Source organism: Drosophila navojoa, chromosome X (assembly GCF_054131105.1).
Source record: "Drosophila navojoa isolate 15081-1374.11 chromosome X, UAZ_NAV_1.0, whole genome shotgun sequence".
In the NCBI taxonomy this organism is placed as follows: Eukaryota; Metazoa; Arthropoda; class Insecta; order Diptera; family Drosophilidae; genus Drosophila; species Drosophila navojoa.
Window position 1 is genome coordinate 10,266,824 of NC_142895.1, and position 19,618 is coordinate 10,286,441.

At 41.2% G+C, this 19,618-nt stretch overlaps 1 protein-coding gene across 9 annotated transcripts in view; it reads right to left on the reverse strand.

Annotated features, from left to right (window-relative positions):
• The window catches only part of sdk (sidekick cell adhesion molecule), a 121,342-nt gene that overhangs the window by 41,036 nt on the left and 60,688 nt on the right, over positions 1–19,618 (reverse strand). For all 9 annotated transcript variants that reach the window (XM_089265078.1, XM_089265085.1, XM_089265076.1 and 6 more), the window contains exon 3: positions 6,998–7,162. In XM_089265078.1, the coding sequence (XP_089121204.1) occupies positions 6,998–7,162 (165 nt within the window). The remainder of the gene's footprint in view (positions 1–6,997; positions 7,163–19,618) is intronic.

Genomic DNA, 19,618 nt, shown 5'->3' on the forward strand with positions numbered 1-19,618 from the left:
GATACACTCATATACTCACTGACTTGTTTTCTACACTTTTCACATTTAATATGCTGATGTCGCTTATCTAAAACTTGCAATCGAACAATCCATTAGGCAAAAAATACAAAAAAACTAAGACATAAATTCACATTAACCACATAAATAGTTTGCGGCCTTTTTCTAGTTTCATTTTCAACTGCGCGACTCTCGTCTTCCACCACTAAGCATTCCCATGAAAATACTTTACGTATTACTTTACATATTTTCGGCAGTGGAGCATATTGGTTTTTATATGAAATACGACGAGTCTGATTAAAAATCAGAAGCTTGTTAAATGGATTGATCTTCACACATAGCTTTATGTGGAGTGTGACTTAAATGAGCAAATAGAATTTTGCATGAGAAGCGAGCGAGGTTCCCTGCTTAGAGAGTGAGAGAAGAGAGAGAGGGAGAGTGAGAATGAGAGAGACAGTGAGAGTCAGAGAAGAGAGAGAGAGGGAGAGTGAGAGAAGAGAGAGAGAGGGAGAGTGAGAGAAGAGAGAGAGAGGGAGAGACAGAAAGAGAGAGAGAGAGAGAGTGAGAGAGGGAGAGAGGGAGAGAGAGAGAGAGAGAGAGTGAGAGAGAGGGAGAGTGAGAGTGAGAGAGACAGTGAGAGTCAGAGAAGAGAGAGAGAGGGAGAGTGAGAGAAGAGAGAGAGAGGGAGAGTGAGAGAAGAGAGAGAGAGGGAGAGACAGAAAGAGAGAGAAAGGGAGAGTGAGAGTGAGAAAGACAACAGATGATCATTATAGACAATCAAGCTCAAATCGACTTTTTGCTACTCTAAATTATATTCGACACTCAGCATTTTCGCCTTAAACCCAAGCGAAGATCATCCATCATTGATGATCAGGCCCAGTCCAGCCGAAAGCTCCTCCCCCAACTCGTGTGCTAGGGTATGCTGTAGTCGCTCGCAGCTTAAAGCTCTTTACAGTTTTGATTCTCTCTCACTCTCTTGCTGTCTCTCTCACACATGTCCTGTCGCCTGACAGTAACAATACAGGCCTTAAATAACAGCACGAAAACAACGGGAATAACGGCAAAAACAACAGGCAGCTGAAAAAAACGTGAAGCCGCATTGTTATAGCCAAAAAAAAAGAAAAAATGGGGGAGGGGGCAGAAAAAAAGAAGCAAATAAAGGAAGACTTAAAAACAATAACAAATAGCAGCAAAACACAAACACTAAAAAAAACAAAAACAACAACAATGCAATACAAATTTCTCGCTTTTTTCTCGTTTTGTTAATGCTCTGCGTTGTGTTCTCCTTTCTTCTTCTTCTGCTTCTTCTTTGCTTGTTGATGCTCAAGATGAGAAGCAGTAAGAGTGGAAGAAGTAGATGTAGAGGTACGAGTAGACGAGGTAGGTGCACTGCCACCCAGGCAAAAGGTGGGCGTATGCCACGCACGTTCTCAACACGTTCGCCTTTGGATGCAGCAACTGCCTCAACGTGGCATGCAACGCCCCACGTTGTGCCCATTTGCTGCTATATATGTATGTAGCTGCTGCTCGGCTCGGCTAAGGTACATACGTACATATATATAGTGGCACTCGGCAACGGCTTTGTAGCCATAAAAGTGTCTTTGTTGCAAGTGAGTGCGCCGCATTTAAGACGTGGCAAGGCAGCCACCCGGCCAACAGGCAACAGCGTGTTGCACATCGCGCTCAGTTCACACGCGCATTCACGTCTTCCAGCTTCATTTTGTTGGCTCGAAAACAATTCAACACACATTTCGCCAGCTTTATGCTTATGACACCCTAAAGTACGAGCACTGCCAACGGGAAGTACTTGCAGCACTTGCCACACATATTAGTTGCATTTGTACTATGGCTGCAGCAAGCCCCCAACCCCCTCCCTCCTCTCTGCAGCCATATTCCTCTACCGAAAAACTTGTCATTTATAATCGTGATTAACAGTTTCTTTCTTTCATTCTTACCTGTTTACGAAATCTGCTAAGCCACAGTTTATCGCCACATTTCGCCAGATGGCGCCACAAGGCAACAACAACAAACACAATAAGAAACACCCATTGTCTTCATGCCCCAGAAATCTCAGCACATTCATTTGGATAAAGTTTCACGCGCGACTCCTCAAAGTATGCAACGAAATTTTTACTCTTTGGATTATCTGTGCAGGCAGACAACCTCGGAGTGTCAAGCTCTAAAGCCTTTCAAATTTTGGATCAGTTTTACCTCGACTTGACTTGAGTCGGGCTGCAGATGGACAGTTAAATCCAGGCTGATCTTAAGAGGCCTTCGATTTCATTTGCTGCTTACATGAGAAATACTTTTCTATTTCCTTTGCTGCTCTTTAGCATTTTCATAGATCTCTTGATTTTCCACATTATTCGAAGCTCTTTGAGCATTGCTCTTGTTGCTTGAATCATATGAAATATGATTATCTACTTATTCTACTGAGTCTGCAATCAATTTGGATTGAGTTTGTATTATTGAAAGCAAGAATTTCGAAAAGTTCAGTAGAAGACCCAATCATATGCATCCGTATCCATATCGACATCCATATCGATATCCATATCATTATCGTCATCCTTATCCTTATAAATATTCTTATCCTAATCCAAAACGGGCCACAGAGCATAGCTTAATCTATTCGGAAAAGCGTTAAGCACTCAAGTGGGGACTAATCGACTAACTAATACCCTGTACTGACTGACTGGAGAATATGCTTAACATTTCGTAACCAGATCGACGCAGCTAGTCATCTCTATCAACATTATATATATAGATATATTGGTGCTGCCACACCCTATTTTGCCTTTCACATACAAAAAACAATATTTCCCTAATTTAAATTGTTGAAGAACTTAGGCTGTGTAAATTTTGTATTACTATTTCTATCTCTCGCTCTCTCTCTCTCTACAGTGAAGTCCCGATATGGGAAACGGCAAATGGATCATTTATTTCGATTTACACAGAAATCCAGGTTATTGAGAAGGAATTTTTTCAAAGGGATAGAATTTTTTGGCAATAAATCGAATAGCGATTTTCGATTTTGCAGTGTAAAAATGATCGAGACTCGCCTATGTACGGCACTCAGCAAAGCGCAAAGTACAGTAAAAAAAAAAATTTTATGCCTAATGGGTATTTCATAGTCTGGCATACCTAAACTCTGCCCTATATGCCCACTTGCGATGGCTTTAGGCATCAGCATTCAGTGTAATTCATTATACAAATGAAAATCGTGCTTTATAGCCAATGGGTATGTTATAGTCTAGCATACTCTACTCTCTACACTATAGATTTTAACTGCATTTTGATATTTTCCATTTGGCAAGCAACAAAACACGAACTTCCAGCAAATCAAAACGAATCGACATTGGTTTCGCACATCGCCTGAAGATGCTGGACACACACACACACACAAACACACACACACACACACTGATGGGCATGTCATCTGTGTGCGTTGACAATGGAAAGCGGCAAAGTGACTGCAGAGTGCGTGAAGCGCCACACAGAGCCTTTGGCAGTGCTTGTTGCAACATGCAGCGCCGACACTTGCCACACCAAGGACAACAGCGCAAAGAGCAGCTAAAAAGATTTGCATGTTTTGTTTATCTCTTTTTTTTTTTGTTCCGCCCATCTTCTGTTTTTTGTTTTTTTTTTTTGCCATTGTTTTTCTTTTATATTTTTTGTCTTTCCATTTTTGCATGTTTTTTGCCTCGTTCGCGTTAGCCACATTTCTGCTCTTGGCCATTTTGCAGCTTACGCAAAGTGCAGGCGCCTGCCTCACGGCATATAGCCGACATATATGTATATATATTTGTCCTGGCAAGTCTCTCGATGAGTTTACTATACTATAGTATGGACAACAACTGATTGAAATGGCCAAAAAGATGTAGAATTAACAGAGAGAAAACATCTCCTCCTCTTCTTCTTTCATTATATATATACTATATCTCCTCCTGTCGAATCTTCAACAACTTTGCAGCATTTGCTTTTGGCTTTCAAATGCTGCAACTGCGTCTGAGATACGCAAATATCTTACTCCCGACTCGTGTGGTTGCAGCAGCAGATACACACTCCACAGCCATAAGATACATCACATCAATGTTTTTGCTTTGTGCTGCAAGAAATTACTTAAATTACTCTTGAGTTACAAACGAATTGCTCAAATTTAATTGCACAAAAGCTGAAGGAAATTGTGAAATTAATTTCCAAGTCTGAGATACAAAAGTATCTGAAGGATGCATTGATTAATGTAGCCAAAAATGTCTTGATTAAAGATTCGGCAAATTGAAGTATTAAATGACTCATGCAAGGAGCACACACACCACACAAACACACACACACACACACACACACACAACACACAAAACACAACACACACACACAAACACAACACAACAACACACACACACACACACACACACACACACAACACACACACACACACACACACACACACACACACACACACACACACACACACACACACACACACACACACACACACACACACACACACACACACACACACACACACACACACACACACACACACACACACACACACACACACACACACACACACACACACACACACACACACACACACACACACACACACACACACACACACACACACACACACACACACACACACACACACACACACACACACACACACACACACACACACACACACACACACACACACACACACACACACACACACACACACACACACACACACACACACACACACACACACACACACACACACACACACACACACACACACACACACACACACACACACACACACACACACACACACACACACACACACACACACACACACACACACACACACACACACACACACACACACACACACACACACACACACACACACACACACACACACACACACACACACACACACACACACACACACACACACACACACACACACACACACACACACACACACACACACACACACACACACACACACACACACACACACACACACACACACACACACACACACACACACACACACACACACACACACACACACACACACACACACACACACACACACACACACACACACACACACACACACACACACACACACACACACACACACACACACACACACACACACACACACACACACACACACACACACACACACACACACACACACACACACACACACACACACACACACACACACACACACACACACACACACACACACACACACACACACACACACACACACACACACACACACACACACACACACACACACACACACACACACACACACACACACACACACACACACACACACACACACACACACACACACACACACACACACACACACACACACACACAACCACACAACACAACACCACACACACACACACACACACACACACACACACACACACACACACACACACACACACACACACACACACACACACACACACACACACACACACACACACACACACACACACACACACACACACACACACACACACACACACACACACACACACACACACACACACACACACACTGGCACACACACACACACACTGGCACACACACACACACACACTGGCACACACACACACACACACACACACACACACACACACCCACCTGGCACACACACACACACCTGGCACCACACACACACACATGGCAACACACACACACACCCTGGCCACACAACACACACACACCTGGCACCACACACACACACACCACCTGGCACAACACACACACACCTGGCACACACACACCACACCTGGACACACACACACACACACCTGGCACACACACACACACCTGGCACACACACACACACCTGGCACACACACACACACCTGGCACACACACACACACCTGTGCACACACACACACACCTGGCACACACACACACACCTGGCACACACACACACACCTGGCACACACACACACACCTGGCACACACACACACACCTGGCACACACACACACACCTGGCACACACACACACACCTGGCACACACACACACACCTGGCACACACACACACACCTGGCACACACACACACACCTGGCACACACATGACTAGATTCAATATGCGCAGAGCTTATATACAATATCCCTTTGACTTATCAATGAACCAATACGTATAAACTTTTAAATATTTCACGGCTAATTGTGCGTATCCTTAGGCTATAAGGAGCCAACTTGATGTGTCCCACACACACACACGCACACACACACACGCACACAGAGACAGGTCTGAACTTGTCTTGAGGACCCTTGCGCCTGGCATAAACGAACAAACAGCAACGGCTGCTGACAAGGACAAGAGGCTCGGCCCGTTTCGGCCAGTCCGGGCCGCAAGGAGTTGTCCCATACATAGTCCGAGAGACCATAACATTTTTGCCACCTAACAATACGTAACCGATACTTGGAAATGTCAGAAGCAGCAGGCTTAGCCCACAACACCTGTCTGTGCCTGGGCACACGCCCTAAACTGACCCAGCGTCCGTTATGGGGCTGGGCTAGTCCCACCGCCAGCAAAACGGCTCAAAGGATTAGGGCGCGCTCTCGCTCTCATTCTCGTTCTCGTGGGCTTCCCAAAACGCTGGAAACCTCATAAAAGTTATTGTTTTTCTACTTCATTATCTTTGAAAAGCAAAAGGCGAATAAGTGCTGGAAAAAAACAAAAAACAACAACAACAACGATGTATGCTTTCGTTTTCGTGTTCGTTTTCATTTTCAGCTTGTGCTTGCCGCTTAGGGTTTTATTTTACATGCCACTTGGCCACAATGCCCAGCGGGCCGAACGCTTTCAACTTCCTGCAGGTCCTTAAGCTGCGCTGCCCCAGACGCTTTGAAGGACAGGAGTGTAATGTTTAGACGCTCGCTTCGCACAAGTCAGCTTAAGTTGCGAACTAAACTAAACTAAACTAAACTTATTGTTGGCTTCGACTTACCCAGCGCATGACATTGTAGAATCTTGGTCCGTCCCTCGCTAACAATGGATCCCGATGACGATGGATGCGTTGTGAAACGCGGCGCCTGTTGCTGTTGCTGTTGTTGCGATTGCGATTGTCCTGTCGGTGGTCCTGCTTGTTGTTGTTGTTGTTGCGGGATGGCATCTGCAATAGAAGAGGAAAGAAAAATAAAATAGTTGTTGATGATGAGCATTTTGTTGGGAGCTGTCAATGCAAACAAATGCCCCCGGAGCGTGCTCGTTAAAAAGCAACGCTCGACCTTGACTATGCCACTGGTCATGTTCAAGGACTCGCCGGGCGTATTTCCGTTAGTCATTCGACTTATTTGTTGTCGCATTTCTCAGCGCGCTTACCATGGCACACTGGAAGAGCAAATAGCACGAAAGCAAACCGAAACAATGAGCCCAACCGAATAGCACGAAGTCACCAAGTGTTATTCCTGTCCAGCATTTCAGCTTCTTTTCAATTTGCTTTGGCATTTGTGGGGAGATTAAACAATCATTTAACTACGATTCAATCGAATCGAATGAGGAAAATCAACAAGTTTTAAGTGCTGTGAGGGCATCTATACTAAAATTTGAACTTCGGCCTATTATCGATAACAATCGATCTTTCTATTTCCTCAAAAATATATAAAACGACATGTTTTTCGTAAAATTGATATATTTTATATAAGTAAAATATTTTGTCTTGAAATAGATTGATAAACTTCTACTTATCATCGATAAAAATCGATATATTCACTTACTCAAAAATATATAAATCGACATACTTTTAGTAAAATTTATTTATTTGATTATGCAGTCGAGTCCGGATTATTTGTTTCCGAAATTCGTAAATCAAAATTCGCAATAAATCGAAAAAAAAAATTTATCCCCATGAAAAAAAGTTCGCTTTCGGTAACTGTCGATAATTTGAATTTCTGTGTAATTCTGATTCCCTTGCCATTTAGAATTATCGGGACTCGACTGTTTATGAATAAGATCGATAAATTATCGAAAAATAAATTATTCAAATGTTTGCTTAGTATCGTTAATATATGCATTTATAACATTTCATGTCTGCCCATCCAACTAACTGAGCTCAGTTTATCATTCAAATGCAGCATATGCTTGAAGGAATCTACCGCTCCTCCTGCCACAAGGGCTGAATTTAACTCTGCTGCTTTAATTTCCAATAAAAAAAAAAAAAAAACAAAGTTTAATTATTAATAGATTCATAAGGGCTCACAGTTCCAATATAGCTTAAACCTAAATCATTAAATTCCATTTAATGGCATTCGAACAACAAAAAAAAACTGCAATATATTGATTTAGCATAGCATTTCAAATTAAAAACATTTTTTTCGATGTCATCAATAGCAATTTTTATTCATAGCACTCAGAAGGAAAACAAAAAAAAACAATGTAAAAGGTTTTATAGAAAAAAAAATGTATTTACTAATTTAATATTGAATGACATAAATGCTTTACTTAACTGAATTTGTAATTATTTCACGAACAAAAAATGAACAGCACAGCGCAACAAAATAAAGTAGAAATATATAAATTTTTGCCACATTTTATTTACTTTATATTGTTTGTTGCTTTTGTTGAGGTATGAATTTTATGACAACTAAAACAGCCAAGAGCTACGATTTCAAACACGAATTTCTATTTGGTTTTGAGACCATCGAATATGTGAGCATAGAGTGTATATTGTTTTGGTGCCTTTGTGGAGGGCAGAAGGCTAGATCATGAGCCGAGAGTCTGTGTGTGAGACGCTTTATTGGAATTATATCTGAAATCTTCACACGACCCTACGGCTAATATTTACGATTTGTCTGTTGAATTGACCTTATACTCTTCCTCTGCTGCTAATGATACTCTAATTGAGTCTCTATGATACTATAGCCAAGTATCGATAACCTCGTGCTTAGATATCGATAGTTAACTATAGTGCTTTCGCCTATAATTCCTATTGCGTACTACATATGTTTTAGCATTTGAGATACAGTCGAGTCTCAATAAATTGTATCCCGCTACATAAAAAATCGCGATAAATCGAAAAATATCGATATATATGATAATTCTAGCTATTTTGAATTTCTGTGTAAATCGAAGAGAGCACGGATTCCCTTGCCATTTCGAATTATCGGGTCTTGACTCGATCATATACATTTATTTCTAGCTTAGTTTAGAACAAGTTCATTAATATATATCATATATATTCAATATATCTACCCTACCTTCCTCCATACCCATTAGGTAAATACGTCTTACCCACACTATGAAAACGCATACAAATCTAAAACAAGGCATCTCGCAGTCGTGCACACCCCACCCAACTTTTATGGAAAAGGCACAAGAAAACTTGTTCAAAATGCAATATGTCTATTGAAATACAAAATTGCTTTTCAATAAATGGAAAAAAAAAATGTAGCTCTCAAATTATTTTATTATTTCAACATGCAAAACGTATAAATATTTTAATTTTATTTATTCGCTGCAGAGAGGAATAGTTCTACGGTAATTCCTTATCAACAAACCGATAAAAGACAACCAAGAAAAACAATTTTTTTTTTAAAATGAGGAAAACACACACATACACACAAAACACAAATTGGGGGCTATAACTTGCGCCGTAGCGTAATAAATCCAATAAATCCAAGTGACAACGGGCAGCAGCAACAATAAACAGGAAAGTCTAACCGAAACGAAGAGCTCTGGTGCTCTGGCGCTCTGGTGCTCTTGCTGCGGCGGCTCTGGTTCTGCGTTCTGCTTTTGCAAATATTTTTGCTGGTTGGCCTGACCCATTTTTCAAGGGATTATAAATTCATTTTGAACGCAAAACATTCATACATACATATCTATACGTATATTTATACATATATACTGATATATTTTGGTTACGGCACCGTCACAAAGTAACAACGAGCGCCCTTTGCGACACGTTTATTGGAAACCACGTAAATAATTTGTTTATTTTTACCTCTGACAAATGCATGAATGGGTATCCTTTGAGCAGCTCAAAGCCAGAAGAGTTCAAAATTAAAATATCGAAAATGTTGTCAAACAAAATGCCAAAATACTCTGCCGAAAATTTGCTTAATTATTCAATATTGACAGCTCTTTCGCTGCTCATATTGATTCAAATCAACAATATTCATATTTAAGTAGATTAATATATATGTATATATGTATGTCGATATGTATCCTTTTACAAAATATATATATGTATAACTTTTCCTGATCTTATTATTTGTATAGAGCTTAAATTTGTTATTGTCATTTGCAACAGCTGCAAACCGAAGCAAAGTAGCTAAGTAACGGCACAATACAAAAGTATCTTCAAGTTGCAAGCGTATCTGAAAGATGCAAAAGTAGCAGTAAGAAACAAAAGTATATGTACAACAGTTGCTGCAGGCTGCACAAAGTATCTGCAAGATACAATACAGTTGCACGGGCATAAACAAGATACAAAAAGTATCTTTGCATCTGAAAATATATCTGAAAGATGCAAAAGTAACAGTAAGAAACAAAAGTATATGTACAACAGTTGCTGAGGGCTGCACAAAGTATCTGCAAGATACAATACAGTTGCACAGGCATAAACAAGATACAAAAAGTATCTTTGCATCTGAAAATATATCTGAAAGATGCAAAAGTAACAGTAAGAAACAAAAGTATATGTACAACACTTGCACAAAGTATCTGCAAGATACAATACAGTTGCACAGGCATAAACAAGATACAAAAAGTATCTGTACAACTGAAAAAAAGTATCTGTAAATGCATCTTTTACACATGCTGCAACTATTACTATATGTTCTTACACTGTATTCAATCGAGCAACAACATGGCATCATAGGCTCTGCACTTTGGCCAAATTTCACTTGAAACGCCTATAAAATTCCCTTCACGCACTTTTTGCCGTCTGCATAAATCGTGTCGATATTTTCATGCTATATAAATAGTTTAGCGCTTTGAAACGATTTCCGCCACATGAACATAGTTCAGCTGAAAGGAGAGCACTTGGCTATGCTCGACTAGCAGATACCTATGCTCGACTAGCAGATACCCGAGCAAGAATTGAAGTGATATGCAAATGTTTACAGTTGGCTATGATCGACTGGCAGATACCCAAGATTTGGTTGTGGCAAGGGAAATATCTTTTATGTGCATTATGAAATTTACTATCAGAGGTTCTATGGCTTCTCCTCTCTTTATCTGATATATATTTGAGAAATGGAATATTTCAGAAATATATAAATAATATATTGACTTCGATAAATGTAGTTGAAGCATCTTTATATATAAATCTGAGCTAGATAAACACATATATACATCTACTCATAGTCAACACCCATTCTCTAGTACATAGCGCCATCTGTTGAGCAATTTGTGCTACACAGAGCACAGGGCATAGCCATTTACATATTTTTATAGCCATGTTGCAAGCAATGGAAAACAACAACAACAACAAAACTAAATGCATTTGCTGGCAACACTGTGGCAATTAACAATTAGCAGCGCTGCAAATCGCATTTGGCCAAAACCGAATGTTGTAAAAGCGAAAAACATATGGCGAGCATATGTTTCTATTTTGGCCGATTGGGAAAGTTGACTGAGTGAGTGTGTGTGTGTTTGTGTGTGTGTGTGTGTAAGCAGCTTTACGCCTCGCTGATTAGCCGAGGCCTCGCTGTAACAGTTAACGTTTAGCTGTTCTCTGTTTGCGATTGTGATTGAGTATATAATTCTAGCCTGTGGTTTGGTTACGCCTGACAAGAGAGCAGCTGAAAGCCAGTCAATGTTGTTGCTGTTGTTGTGGAAGATGCCCTGCCACTCCACAGTTGGCCACCTGCCCACACATACGCAAAGACAAAAGGAGGAGGAGCAGGCGAATGGCGACTGACGGCTCTGTCAGCTCTAAGCCAAGCAGGCGTTAAATTGCCAATGTGTCCGGCACGCTCTTGACAAACGCTGACTGCGCTGCCGCTGCTGCTGCTGCTGCTGCTGCCTTGTGGTTCACAATTGTTGCAGTTGCAGCAGCCGCCCCAGCATGCCACAGTCCTTAACATAACCGTCTACTGCTATCTGCAAGGCCCCCTCCCTCCTCCACCCCTCCATCATTGGCATTCCCTTTGCCCTCTGCCTCTGCCAGCATATTCTATTCTAAGCTGCAGCGCTTCAGGTTTGCGGTTTGCGCATGCGCAGCGGCCACACACACGCTCAATGGCTTCCCGCTCGTCGTCGTCGTCTCTGTCAGACATTTGATATGCGCCTGCTGCAGGCACACATATATTCCTTGCTGTTGTTGTTGTTGTTGGCATGCCTCTTTATATGCAAAATATGTTGCTATTTTTGGTGATGCGCTCAATTTACAGCACTTTAGCAGGCAGGCAGGCAGACACACACACAAGGACTTGTTCACAGGAAACTATGTCGGGCATTTTGAAAACACCCGCACACACACACACGCACACACACACATGCACGATTGTCCCGTCCCGTTGAGCTTTTGTTGAAATTTGTTTGTTTAATGTAAACGACGCCTGTTTTATCTGCATTGCCACTTACAAGTGGCACAAAATTTCAAGCCGCAGGCTCAAGTGGGGCAAGACTGCAACTTCCTTGCGGCAGTTGTCGGCATTTGATGTTAATGATAAAATACATACACACACACACACACACACACACACATACCTACACATGTGTGGCAGCTGCACTGTAATGCGAGACGTATTTAATTTCTGATATCCTTCCACAGAATACCCAGAGTTTGTCAAGCAGCCTGCAACGCTTAGACCTGGAATACGCTAGAAAGTAAAACAGAACTCAGCTCTAAAGCAGACATATGTATACACACATACATATACATAGCTGATATTATAGAAACTATTTGCTCTTGAATCACATTCCATTTGCCAGCTCACTAGTCTTGAACAGTTCCGTCAGCTCTCAAAGTGTATTTAGTCTTCGTCATTTGGTTCACTTCTTTTTTTTTTCCTTTTTCCTCTCCTCTGTTTTTTTGGGTTACTTTAAAGTGGTTTTGGGCCATAGAAAAATGGGCAATGGGAACGTTTTGGGCATTAAATACACACACATTGTTGCAGTTGGTTGCAGTTTGTCACAGTTGGCCTAACTTCAAAGTCATCTCACACATGTGTTGAACATGAACAGAAAAGATGCAATATGAAATCTAAATGAAATGCTATTCTTACCATTACTCATACACATATGCTGAAGCTACATAGATATATAAATAAACTAGATATACATATATATGAGCATATGCTGTGTTAATATGATGTGACATAATATTGTCCGAGTAAGAGATTCTTTTTGTGGAGCAGAGGAGGAGAGCTTCTTGTTGGGTATATCGTTTGAGTCAGTTTAATCGGTCGACTCTGGTTTGTTTCCCCAAATATCTGACTCCTCCATGTGAGAGAGAGAAAGGTAGCTGTTATTAAAGGCATTTCCGATTGTCTCTAAGTGTGAGTGAGACGAATGTGGAGGATATTATATGGCTATAAGGCTGAGAGCTTGTACAGAGTTATTGTTGGGGATATTATCCAAGTCAGTCAACTCTGTCTTGTATATTCTCGAACTCAATCAGAGAGAGAGAGAGAGAGAGAGAGAGAGAGAGAGAGAGAGAGAGAGAGACAGAGAGAGAGAGAGAGAGAGAGAGACCGCGAAAGGAAGCTGTTATTAAAGGCTGACCCTGAGTGTAAATGAGAAGACTTTCGCACAGGGCTGCTGAGCTTGCACAGAGTTGTTCTTGTATACTAAACCTAGCCAATCTGGATCAGTCAACTCTATCTTGCATATCCTCAAAATTCGCGAGCGAAATGGCTGTTGGGGGCCCTGCGAACAGGCTCGTTATCGATGTCAGTGGTGGTGACAGGAAACTCGTTATTGGGCGTGAAGATATATAATCATTTAAGATCATATCATATAGAATTCGAATGGGAGTTGATCAAACCGGGCTCAAAACTCTATATACGTATTGTAATATAGATTTATTATTTCAATTGCATATCGATTGCGACTGTAATGTACATTTAGAAAATATCGACTCTATCTGTATATTTATCGAATAAAATAATCTTTCGATATTGAATATATGTATAATTTTATACTATGTATAATTTATTATAATTTATAGATTTTTAGAAGCCATTCGCAGTTTCTCGTTCTTCTTAGACTTTCTTCACTTTCTTAGGTAATTCTTCCCTTATCTTATTATCTAGCAAGGAAGTCTGTTTATATTAATTATTTTTATTATTTTATTATATGTATAATTTATTATATATGTATATAGATTTCTATAAACCATTCGGTTACTCACACCTCTTATGTAGTTCTTCCCAATTTTTCAGAAAATATCGATTATATCTGTAAGTTTCTTTTTATCAAGTAAAGAATTCTTCCAACATGGCATATATATATATATATAATTTAATATTATGTACAACTTATTATAGTATATAAATTTTCATATACCATTCGCTTAACATATAGCTGTTTTTCTAGCTACTTCTAGCTACTTCTCATACTTTCTTCAATCTCTTAGGTAAGTCTTTCCATAGCACTAAACTCCAGCTCAAGCTGCTTCTCCTGCTGGAGTAGTAGTTGCGTGAAGTAAAAAGTAATCCACTTATATATTCATTTAATAATCATCTTGTAGATTGGATTGGCTTGGTATGGGCCATGTTGGCCACGACTGTCAATCATTTTGACTCCTGGTGTCAGGGCAAAAGCAAACCGCAGCCGCCGCAACAACAACAGCAACAACACACCGCCAACAGCCGCACCATCCGCACCACCCGCACCACCCGCACCACTCTAGGCAGACTGTGGCCAACTAATTTTCAGTGTGTCTGCCAGCAGCTTTGCAGCGAACGCATCAATCAAATTTAACACTTTAACACACAGACAAATACAGCCAGAGCTATGCATATATACATATATATATATATGTGTATGTGTGTGTGTGTGTGTGTGTGGTCATTTGATTTGGTTTGCTTGCATTTTGATGCTTGCCCCAGCAGACACTGAAACCTTTAAGACTTTACTTTTTCCTCTTTCCGGGGCAACTTACAATGCGCATTTGATTAGCTTTTGTGTCTGAGAGTGTGCGTGTGCCTAAGTGTGTGTGTGTGTGTGTGTGTGATTGATTGTTTGAATTGCTGCTGCAGCTTTGCAGACACACACACACACACACACACTTATAAGAGAGGCACAGCCAGAGAGTGAGAGCGGAATGATTAGCGTGCTGCTCTGGCAGGAGATGGGGTCACGCCCCTATGCAGCCGGCATTTGCATATTAATGAGCTCATTAAACTCGCTTAAAAATAACATTGGAGCTAAGCAACCCCATTGGCAATCATATATAGTAGCTGGGCATGCTTGACTTTTTACTATTTTCCTGCTTTTCTCTCCTCCTAGTTTTTTTTTCGGGTAATTACAGTCCTGACTCGATAAGCGCATTATTTATACGTGCGACCCAACGACAGTAACCGCATGTGACGCCTTAAAATAACACAATTTGTGGTGCAACAATGCAGTGAAATACACTGACAGCAATATAGTCCACGACGAGAGAGAGAGAGAGAGAGGGAGAGGGAGGGAGAGAGTGTGTGCGGAGGGGACTAGGTAGGGAAAGAGAATGTAAAGCAGCGTCGACGTCAGCCTGTTGGCAACTTCCACTCAAGTAGCAATTGCATCCATCCATCCCCTTGGCCCGCTGCTCGCTCGCCCCGTATACCCAGAGCGCATACAACGATCCCATTTCCATTTCGAACGGCATTTTCCGAAAAACTGACTGAACGAACGTACGTCCGTCCGTCCGTCCGTCCATCCGCTCGTCCCGGCACAGCTGACGCTGTCACCATTGCCGTTTGTCACGGCGAACTGCACACGAACCACGTTTCATATGCACCGCTTTCCCTCTCTCTCGCTCTCTCTCTCGCTCTCTCCCTGCCAACCCAACCCCAAAAACTCATTTTCAATTCCGTTCTTTAGCTTCTGCTGCTGCTGCTGCTGCTCACGTCTCATAAATTTCTGGGCTGTCGCTCGTCCGTCGCTTAATCCTTGCGCTCTTTGGTGCCACGTGAGAAATTGCACTTATCACATCTCAAACCGTTCTCCCTGCCACGTTTATCTCCCCCTTCCCCTCTCTCTCTGTCTCCGCCATGCCGCACTCTTTCATAGCTTTTGTTTCGTCCCCCCCCCCTCAATCTGCCCGCCCGCCATCTCCGAAGGCTCTTAATATGGTTCGGCTTAGTCGCAGATTTTCACGTTTTCACATTTTCCAGATTTTCAGTTTCAGGCTGCACTTTACGCAGCTCTGTGGCTGCATCAATATATATAATTCAAGCTAATGACAATGCGATCTAAAAACATGAAAGACTTTTGCCAGCGGGCATTCCCGACTGCATAATACCCTCTCAGTCGTTCAATGTGAATGAAGAGCAGGAAATTATGTGCATTAATCTCACTTTTCTAGTTCTAAATTTGATAAGGATATATATATATATATATATAGTTTTACTTCTAATTTGCCACGCCCACAGTAAGCGTCGACAGAAGTCTAGAGTAAAGCAGGTGTCACATTTGGCGGACTGTGCAAGAATGACAGGGCATGCATATGTGATTATGCCACGCCCCCAAGAAGGTGTAAAGTTAATTTCTTGATCAGCAATAGAGAAAGTTAAGAGTAATTCAATTTCTGGATTCTCCAACTTCTTGCTGATAGCTCTAGACTCTATGCCACGCCCCACATGGGCATGATCTTGAGTGAAAATTCCAAGTCTCCCGCACCTTTTAATAATACAGTTCCTGATATACTGGAAATAACATTAGAATTGCCACGCCCTAGTGGACGCATCGAGAATATTCTATTAGAGTAACCAGAAATATCTATTCCAAGTCCAGTCTCTAGTCCAAATAGAAAATGCTTTGCTTATATACGAGCAATAGACAAACGGACGAAAGGACATTCATCTACATACATATATTCCTTTCGCTCTGTATTTACATATATCATACTGAGAACCCCATTGAAAAGTTGTTGACACAAATAGCCTCAAGTCATTATTCAATTATCATCAATTAGCCCGCACTTCAGTCATACCGAAACACACGGCAATTATATGAGTGCCTATATGGTTAACAAAAAAAAAGTCTATTTCCAGCTAGTTTCATTTCGTTGCAATCAAGCTTCTATAAACACGACGGCGAATCAACTTGAATGCGGCAAGCGAATGGCGTTTATCAAAGGAAAATGCTAATGGGAAAACTGCGAAAAGCAAAACAAATCGAAAAATCAAATCAAGCACAAATTGATGACTTTACAATATCCCAATAGATTTGCATTATAGCCGCAGAATTCCAATTTGTGCAGTTGATGATGAAGAAGAGGATGAGGATGAGGAAGAAGCAGAAGCAGAAGAAGCAGAGCAATATACATATATGTATATATATATATATATAAAGCAATGGCAGTCGGCAACTAGCTCAGTCAATGGGAAATCCCTGAGCAAGGCTATAAGACGGTTACTTAAATGGCAGCCAACACACACACACACACGCACGCACACATATAACTCCTCTGTATATATGTAAATATTTTGTGACAAATGAAGTGAAGTGGAACGGCAAGGACATGGCTAGAACCAACTGTGCCTGCACAGCTCACACAACTAGGCCGAAGTCCACAAGCACAGTTGGATATACAAAGCAACAACAACAACAACAACAACAACAACAACAATAGCTAACAACAACAACAACAACTGTTGGCGTAAGCGAAACTATTAAAATGCCATTTGAAATTTTTGCCACTTGGCCAAAAAGGACACACTCGCACACATACACACACTTACACACACACAGTCACACATCCGCAGGACGCAATGCAAGCTAAACGGCGTGCCACCCACGTCCGCCTTTGACAGAAGGCCCCAACGACTTTAACTCTCGCTTTGCTGCCAACTTTGGACGCAACGACAACAATTACTTGAGTTATGGCTGCAAATGCGCTTAAAAGTATAAAAGTTAAATGCAAATATATATATGGCAAAAAAAAAAAGTAAGCCAGTCTCAGTGTGGAGCTCAGTGAGAAGCGCATAGAAGAGCGCAGCAGGGCGCAACGGAAATTTAGCTGAATCAGGCATTTGAGCTAGGAGTATATCTTTCTATACTTATAGGGTATCTCGTATGGCATTCCATTGCATTCCCCAGTACCAATGTGTGCGTGTGTGTGAGTGACTCTCAATATATATTTCTATCTCTCTATCTCAATATCAATCTCAATCGTAATCGTAATCGTAATCGTAATCTCAATCTCAATCTCAATCTCAATCTCAATCTCAATCTCAATCTCAATCTCAATCTCAATCTCAATCTCAATCTCAATCTCAATCTCTATCTCTATCTCTATCTCTATCTCTATCTCTATCTCTATCTCTATCTCTATCTCTATCTCTATCTCTATCTCTATCTCTATCTCTATCTCTATCTCTATCTCTATCTCTATCTCTATCTCTATCTCTATCTCTATCTCTATCTCTATCTCTATCTCTATCTCTATCTCTATCTCTATCTCTATCTCTATCTCTATCTCTATCTCTATCTCTATCTATACATATTTATAGAGTATCTGCCAGTCGTATAGCACTATAAAGCTTCATAAGCAGTCCAAGTATTTCATTTGCATTCCACAGTATCAATGGGTGCGTGATTGACTATCTCTCTCTCTTTCTCTTTCTCTCTGTCTGTCTGCTTATATCTCCCTCTCTCTCTCTCTCTCCTTGTGTAGCTTAACTAAGACTAAATGAACGATTTGTGCTACTTCCACCGACGCGTCGTCGTCAGCTACTTCGCCCTGCTGGCCATTTCGCTGGCTTGACTCATGTTTTTATTGAATTAATAAAAAACAATTTAAAATCAAGACAGCGCCATGGAGGACATTCAGCTATGGCAACCAGTCATGGCCAGCAGGTAAATGTTTTCGCTTCTCTCATTCCATCTCATCTCATCTCTCCCATCTCATCTCTGCTTTGTCTTTTATTTACTTTTGATTTAAGCTGTTTTTGCTGGCCCTTCAAATGCAGCTGCAGCTGCAACCAAATCTGAATCATGTCAGCCTGAGCTTTCCTTTTGGCCAACAGCACCGTCATCCTCATCCTCATCGTCATCGTCATCATCTTCACCTTCATTTGCCTCTCCTTCTGCCTGCCTGTTCGTTCGTGTGTGTTTGTTTCTTTTGCACCTCAAATTCCGCATTTAGTCATAATATGCATATCGAGCCAGAGCTAATAACTGGTTTTCTTTTTAGCCAGCTTATGATGGGGTTCTCAGCTAACACAGCTGTTGCACTTGCTACTGCTGTTGTTGTTGTTGCTGTTGTTGTTGCTCCTGCTGCAGCCCCATGACACGCAATTGCATGCAATTCTCCTTTGATACTCTTTGGCCATGGCCAACAACGTCTTCATTATCATGCTCATCATCTGGCCCCGTAATGAGCATTTATTAGTCGGCTCTCACGCTTACCTTGATTACGAGCCGAGCTACAACAGCAATAACAACAACAAAAACACCAGCAGTAGCAACAACA